An 8,299-nucleotide genomic window follows, 5' to 3' on the forward strand; every position below is an offset into this window, starting at 1 on the left:
CTGCCGCTTCTGGTTGTCAGTTCCAGCTGTCCGCTGCAACACTACTATTATAGGACAAGCCAAACAGAGAACATCCAGGGAATTCCTAGAGGCATGGCACTCATCCACAGATTCAATCAATAAAGCACATTGATCTAGACCAATATACCGGCCACTGCAGCGGACAGCTGGAACTGACAACCGGAAGCGGCAGATTCAAACCACTACAAATGCAGGAGGAAAGATCACAGAAGCGCTTCACAGGAGGCTCCCAAGCACTGAGGATGTCACCTAGACAGGGGACGAAACGTCTGCAACACCAATTCCCAGCTCGGCGAACAGAACCACAACAACGAGCACCCGAGCTACAAATCATCTCACAAACTTTGAACCTCTCAACCTTCTTCTCTCCACCGAAAACAGCATCAGTTCCCTCAGCCTTTCTTCGTAAGACCTTCCTTCCATACCAGGCAACATCCTAGTAAATCTCATCTGAACCATTTCCTAAACTCCCATATCCTTCCTATCATGCGGTGACCAGAACTGTACACAATATTCCAGGTGTGGCCTTACCAGTGTCTTGTACAGCTGAAGCATGATCTCATGGCTCTGGAACTCAAGCCCCCTACCAACAAACATCAACACACCATATGCCCGCTTAACAACCCTATCAACCTGGGTGGCAAGGAATCTATGCACCTGGACACCGAGATCACTCTGTTCAACTACACTGCCAAGAATTTTACCTTTAGCCCAGTACTCTGCATTCCTGTTATTTCTTCCGAAGTGAACTACTTCACGCTTTTCCGCATTAAACTCCATTTGCCATTTCTCTGCCTAGCTCTGCACCTTATCTAGTCCCTCTGTAACCCACAACATCCTTTGGCACTATCCACAACTCTGCCTACCTTAATGCCATCTGCAAATTTATTAACCCATCCTTCTATGCCCACATCTATATAATTTCTAAAAATGACAAACAGCAGTGGCCCCAAAACAGATCCTTGTGGCACACCACTGGTAACTGAGCTCCAGGATGAACATTTCCCATCAACCACCACCCTCTGTCTTCTTTCAGCTAGCTAATTTCTGATCCAATTTGCTAAATCGTCTTCAATCCCAAATCTCTGTATTTTGTGCAATAACCTATCACGTGGAACCTTATCAAATGCCTTACTGAAGTCCATGTACACCACATCAACTGCTTTACCTTCATCCAGCTGTTTTGTCGCCTTCTCAAAGAACTCAATAAGGTAGTTAGGCACAACCTACCCTTCACAAAACCGCATTGACTATCGCTAATCAAATTATCCCTTTCCAGATGATTATAAATCCTATCTCTTATAACCCTTTCTAACACCTTACCCACAACTGAAGTAAGTCTCACTGGCCTATAATTACCAGGGTTGTCTCGACTCTCCTTCTTAAACAAGGGATCATTTGCTATCCTCCAGTCTTCTGGCACTACTCCTGTCAACAATGATGACATAAAGATTGAAGCCAAAAGCTCTGCAATCTCCTCCCTGGCTTCCCAGAGAATCCGAGGATAAATCTAATCCAGCCCAGGGGTCTTAACTATTTTCAGATCTTCCAAAATTGCTAAAACCTCCTCATTGTCAACTGCAATCCCATCTAATCTAGTAGCCTGTATTTCCGTATTCTCACTAACATTGCCCTTTTCCAACGCGAATACTGATGAAAAATATTCATTAAGTGCTTCCCCTTTGTCTTCAGATTCCACACACAACTTTCCACCACTATTAGCAAGTTTTGAGAAGATTTGTAGTTCACGTTGAGGTTCTAGATGTAGGTTTGCTCGCTGAGGTGGAAGGTTCATTTTCAGACGTTTTGTCACCATATTAGGTAACATCTTCAGTAGCCTCCGGACGCAAGGAAGCCCAAACATATAAATAGAAAGCAGGAAACACCAGCAGTACTTCATCTGGAGGATCACTGAAGATGTTACCTAGTATGGTGACAAAACATCTGAAAATGAACCTTTCAGCCCAGCAAGCAACCCTACATCCATTTCCACCGCTATCTTTGATTGGCTAGAGTAAGATTACAGCCATTCTTTTATCCTATGCATCCTAAATCATGCCTCTATGACTATGACTGAACTTCATCCAGGCAGCACTGAATGTGTCAAACAGTACTAGCTGATCAGTCATGAAAAGCACATTGCTCAGGGATTCAACACTTATGTTTCATCATTCAGGGCAGCACACTGGATCACCACAGCTCAGAGTCTTCGCAGAATTCCAGTTCCAGTCTGTCTGAGAGGAATATCTTCACAGCCTTCAGTACACAAGGCATGTAAGCTGAAGACTGTCTGATTCTTTGTTGGAAGTGGAATTTTTGTTTCCAAGTTGCAGTTTGGTTAGAAAGCTGCTCCAAAGTATGGAGATTATCCAGAACATTATATGGAAAACTCAGCTGAGGGAGAATTTGTGAGGAGTTGGGAGAAATTGAGCACAACAAAAACTTGGAGAAAGACTGGACAAATGTAACACCTGCCATTAACATTATGTTTACACCTAAGATTAACAGATATGATGTCAGTAGAGTTTTTCAAGCAATCAATTTATATTGTGATATTTGAGAACTATAGTGTGTTTGGTCTTTGCCTTATGTATTGGAGATAATAGCACTCATTGGACTGATTTTGAGATGTTGTATTACCATTACCAGCTTACAAGCCTGCAGTATCCTGTTAGTTGATCTCAGCCTGGTCTAATGTTAGAATAAAGAGTTACAGATGCTGAAAATCTAAAACAGAAAAAGAAGTTGCTGGAGAAGAAGAATTCATGCTTTAAGTCCAGTGAACCTTCTCCAGACCCAAACCCTTCTGAAGAAGGGTCTATTGACTCAAAACATTAACTCTGATTTTGCTCTACAGATGCTGCCAGACTTGATGAGTTTCTTGCTTAATTTCTGTTTTTGGTCCGCTGTTAACTTTGGTCTTTTCACTAGTCAAGGGCACTATCAGCCAGGGTTCCTGCCCCTGGAGATACTGCTTGTGTAGAGGATCAGGTGTGGCAGTAACCCCTATGTGGTTGAACAGTTACTCATCCTGGCAGCCTGCACTTTTACCACATGAATGGTAACATGTACAGGTTCCCGAGGTTGTCAGAGTGCTGATGCAAAGATCAGGAAAAGTGGATAATTCTTTCTTGATGTATTTCAATAGGGTTATAGATGTATAAATGTTTAAATATTCCTCTTCCCTTTTCAGTGCCTGTGGACAATGTCTTGCTGACATTGTGTGAATCTGCTGATATCCTAGAACAAAATGGCATGTCCATGGATTGCTGTTCAGTTGAAATTCAGGAATCTGTACACTCTGCAGCCAGTGTGATACCTGCCACAACCACAGACCATGGTTGCACCAGTTTGGAGGCTGATATTGGGGGGCAATGCAGGACTTATTCAGAAAGTTTCTGTGAGGAGGGAAACAATTCACCAGATCTGTCACTGGGCTCTGTAAGCTGGCAAGAGCACAGATTGTCAGAATGTTCTGCAGTGAGTTCCAACACAGTGGAGAAAATCCTCCAAACACCATCCCAGGCCTGCACTTTATCACTCAAACAAATTAAAATGTGCTGTGGAGTCTTCAGGCAGTCCTCATCTGCCACTGTGCCTGACAGAGTCAGGCGACCCGCTCAACAGAAGACTGGTGGGAACAGAATAATCCGATCTAGTAGTGATCCTGCCTCCTGCACGTCTACAAAAGGTAAACATCTGGCTTTTAGAAAGGAGAGACTTCAATGATTCACACTAATTATAATCCCATTTCCAATTATGCCCAGAAAGCTATTGTTTTATAGTAATTGCCAAACTATGTAATCTTCATATGATTTTTGTGGTGATGAGATGAAATTGAAACTACATGAAGTGTCTTTCCAAATATTGAAAATTTCCCCTTTATTCCTCCCATTAATGTGTGCCATTTGCAGCATAGGAGTAGCAGGAGACCATTTCAGTGTCTCAAGCCTGTTTCATCGATCAATAATGACTGTGATTATTGCTCCATTTTTCTGGAGACCCTTATTCAACCAAATGTCAGTTTTGAAAATTCCAATCGATGCCCAGTCCCAGTGGTTTTTTGGAAAAGATCATTTGAGATTTCCACAACCCTTTGTGTGAAGATATGCTTTCTGACTTCTCTTCTTCCTGTTTTCCTTAAACACTTCAATTAGCTGAGAATATAAATTGAGGGAGAGATATAAATATTGTTGCTGGTACTACAGGCTATTTTATACAATCACCAAGAATAGAACTGGACTGGCCAGAATGGAATCAAAGGATGAGGAAAAACTGTAACTGAACAATGGGCTACCTTCAAAGAAAAGATTATTTGGGGACTACTAAAGTATATTCCCTTCAAAGGGACAAACAAATCCAGAGCTCCCTGGATGATAATGAAGATAGAAATAAAGAAAAAAGTGTACTTACGACAGCTGTTAGGTCGTACAGCAAACCTTTTATTATCCAACACCTACAGGATTAGAAATGTACTGGTTGATCAATTATTCCAGTTGAGCAAGAAGTCTGCATAATCAATGTACAAACACACTATGTAATAGAAATGCAGGGGACATACACACCACTGTTATACTTTATTCACAGCATAAATTACCTACACAATCAACCTTCCCTTAAATAAAACTTAGCAGCAGAGAGCCTTTTCACTTACACCCTCAACTGACTACTTGGACGTTGCGAGATCGCAATAAAATAGTAAATTTTCGGTATTTGAGGGATACAATTTTTGCCAGTTTAATTGAGAGTGCCGGTTCATAAGGTGCCAATTAAAAAAAGGTTAATGTAAATACAATTGAGAACCAAACTGAACACAGAAGGTTCAGAAAGGAGTAAAAAAGGAAACACAAAGAAGAAAAGAGGGATTTTGAGAAAAGACTGACAGTTAAAATACAAGCAAATCCTAAGGTCTTTCATAAGCAATCATAAGGGGAGGGGGTGGTAGGGCAGATTATAGATCAAGAAGGAGATTTGCACACGGAGGCAAGAGTCATGACTGAGTGTTATTTTAATACTTTGAATCTGTTTTTACCTATGAAACCCAACAATAACAGACTAGTCAGTTTAACTTCAGTGTGGAGAAATTACTAGCAAGAATTGTTCAGGGCTGGATTAATAATCACATGGAAAAATATGGGCTTATCTGAAATAGTCAACATGGATTTCTAAAGAGAGCATTGTGTTCAATTTACTGAACTTTATTGAAGAAGTAACTGAGTTGAGGTGGCTGCTGCTGGTGAAAGTCAGTAAGAGTTGAATTTGTTGACCAATAAGAATGTTAGAAGTTAGAATGTCAGTCACTCGATTATATACCTCTGACAAATATACACTTATATCTTTTGCACTTCCAGGGTAAATACAGTATGGTTAAATACACTGTCACCCACTCCCAGGACAGGTACATCATGAGATTAGATATTGAGTAAAGACCATTTTAAACTGAAAGTAAAGCTCTCTCTGCACTGTTCGCATCAACTCTCAAGATAGATACTGCACTGGGTTAAACTCAGAGTAAAGTTTCCACTGCTCTTTTAAACTGAACGCAAAGCTCTTTCTACACTGTCCCCATCAAACACTCCCATGATAGGGTCAGCAGGGCTGGATACAGAGAATAGAAACCCTCTACTTTGTAAAACTGAAAGTAATGCAATCTCTACTCTTTTAACTGAAAATAAAGCTTTCTGTATACTATCCTATTAATCACTCCCAAGACAGTTAGAGCACATAGTCAGTTACACAGTAAAGCACCATCTACACAGACCCAGAACACAAGGTTAGATACAGCAAAAAGGACCCTCTACACTGTCAAACATTCCTACGGCCGGTGGAATGTGTTGGATTATGTGCATGTACTTTTATGTTCTAAGTGAGCTTTGCCTAATTCACATGCTTCATACAATACATAAGCATTCAGATTCCTAGCCTGAACACAATCTCCTCTATGCTTTATAAAGCAACCAAAGAGAGGCACCTATATTATAGAATAAAAAAGCAGTCAACATTGCTGTTCTGATCTGGCAGTGCTGGTTCTTTGAACGAGCTCATCAAGTTACATAGAAAATAGGTGCAGGAGCAGGCCATTCGACCCTTTGAGCCTGCACCACCATTCAATGTTATCATGGCTGATCATGCAATTTCAGTATCCACTCTCACTTTCTCTCCATCCCCCGTGATCCCTTTAGACACAAGGGCCATATCCAACTCCCTCTTGAATATATCTAATGAACTGACCCCAGTAGCTTTCTGTGGTACAGACTTCCACAGGTTTGCAATTCTCTGAGTGAAGAAACTTTCCTTATCTCAGGCCTGAATGGCTTACCCCTTATTCTTAAAATGTGACCCCTAGTTTTGTACTTCCCCAACATCGAGAACATGATTTCCGCACCTAGCTTGTCCAGTCCCATCAGGACTTTATGTTTCTATGAGATCCCCCCACATGCTTCTAAATTCCAGTGAGTACAAGCTCAGTGCAAGTTCCCCTTAGAATCGAGAAAGTTAAGGGGAAACTTAACAGAACTATTCAAAGTTCTGCATAGTTTTAATCGTGTAACTTTGAGAAATTGAGCAGGTGTATGGGAATAGGGTGTTACTGATGTATTGCTGTGTGGGAGAAACTTATGATTGTCTGTAGTGCATATCAAATTCCAAATTAAACCCCAAATGCCAGGAGATCTGCTACCACTTTGGAAGGTGGGGCTGGAGGGTTGCACTGTTTGAAGTGGGGAGAGCAGACACATCCTATAGGGTACCAGTATAGTCCAATTCTTTTCAGCTCTGTCCCTCAAGGGGGCTGCATAGACAAGCCTAGCCACTTTGAGGCAGTCCAGCATGACCTCCCACATCAAGTTCCATACATAGTAGTTAAGGCCTTGTCACACAGAACAAACAGGTAACAATGGTCACAATGAGCATAAATCCTTTCACCAGGGCTTCTGCTCTCTAGAGGATGATTCTGTCTTGAGCAGTGACCTTACTTTTCCAGATTCTGTCCAGCCTATAATCCAGGGATAATATTTGCAGATGAATTGCTTTTGCATCTGGCCTTCAAAGCTGCTTTATTAACTGTTTGCCCTTGTCCCTCAGCTCATTATCATGAACTTCATTTTGTCACTTTGAGCCATCTTGCCAAACGTTTCCAGTCGATAAAACAGCAGAGTTACATGGTGAAGATGGATGGGCACGGAGAGCAGCAAGCACTGCAGGAAGTCTCTAGGGAGCGACCCCACTCTCTTGTTGACCTGAAAGCCTACAAGGACACAAAAATATTGGTGGCTAAATTCTTGCAGCATTCAAACTGCAACCTTGCTCCTGAGGTACAACATATAATCAACAGCATCCGATCTGTCATCAGGTTAGATGAGCAACACATGGAGGAAGCTATTTATAGTGCCAACATCATTGACCAGGTAGGTGATGCTACTGCATCTAGTTCCAGGCCTGACTGTGTTCATATCACCTTGCTCAGCCTTTATTATAATAACGTTATGAACTTCTCAGTAATGGTTAGGAACCTGCAGCTTATAATGGAGTTGGCTTAATGTAGATGTTTGTCTGCTGCTGCTCCCTCATGGAGCGATGGCCCTCTCCCACAAATAGCTGAATGGCTATGCCCATGTTAAATGGGACAAGATGGAAGTGTGGGCCCCTCACCCTACTGACAACATTCAAATTACTCTGTTTTCTTATCCCTGGCAGGTGATGACAAGTTCTCAACCAATGAATGTGATAAGTTTGCGATTACAGGAGAATCTTCACCTTCTTAGCTGTGGTGATGTCAGCTCACCAACAGCTTCAGTATGGACTGTCCAAGTAGACCACAGATTTGAACATGAGCAGCCACAGTTTAGTTTGATAGATGTGTGCAAAGAGACAATTCTGTGAGACCTGCTGTGTGGATTGTGCCATTTCAGATTAAAAGAATGTGGACAGGCAAGGGACAGATTGGTCTACATTCAAACTTGGAGCTAAATATCAACTTTCCTAAGGTCAGCACAGTGGCTCAATGCTGCTACACAATGCCAGGGACCTGGATTTGATTCCAATCTCGGGCAACTACCTGTGTGGAGTTTGCACACTCTCCGCCTGTCTCTGTGGGTTTCCTCCAGATGCTCCAGTTTCCTCCCACAGTCCAAAGATGTGCAAGTTAGATGGACTGGCCATGGGAAATGTAGGGATAGGGTAGGGGGGTGGGTCTGAGTGGGATGTTCTTCGGAGGGTCGGTGTAGCCCTGATGGGTGGAAGAGCCTGCTTCCACACTGTAGGGATTCATATAAAGATA

General features: G+C 42.1%; 1 protein-coding gene across 1 annotated transcript in view; it reads left to right on the forward strand.

The window, feature by feature from the left end:
- The window catches only part of fam189a1 (family with sequence similarity 189 member A1), a 97,268-nt gene extending 89,211 nt beyond the window's left edge, over positions 1-8,057 (forward strand). Inside the window, exons 8-11 of the mRNA XM_043680321.1 lie at positions 2,198-2,291; positions 3,215-3,712; positions 7,105-7,427; positions 7,717-8,057. Coding sequence (XP_043536256.1) covers positions 2,198-2,291; positions 3,215-3,712; positions 7,105-7,427; positions 7,717-7,902 — 1,101 coding nt within the window. The 3' untranslated portion in view covers positions 7,903-8,057. The remainder of the gene's footprint in view (positions 1-2,197; positions 2,292-3,214; positions 3,713-7,104; positions 7,428-7,716) is intronic.
- Positions 8,058-8,299: the final 242 nt, after the last annotated feature.

Source organism: Chiloscyllium plagiosum, chromosome 40 (genome assembly GCF_004010195.1).
Source record: "Chiloscyllium plagiosum isolate BGI_BamShark_2017 chromosome 40, ASM401019v2, whole genome shotgun sequence".
Classification (NCBI taxonomy): Eukaryota; Metazoa; Chordata; class Chondrichthyes; order Orectolobiformes; family Hemiscylliidae; genus Chiloscyllium; species Chiloscyllium plagiosum.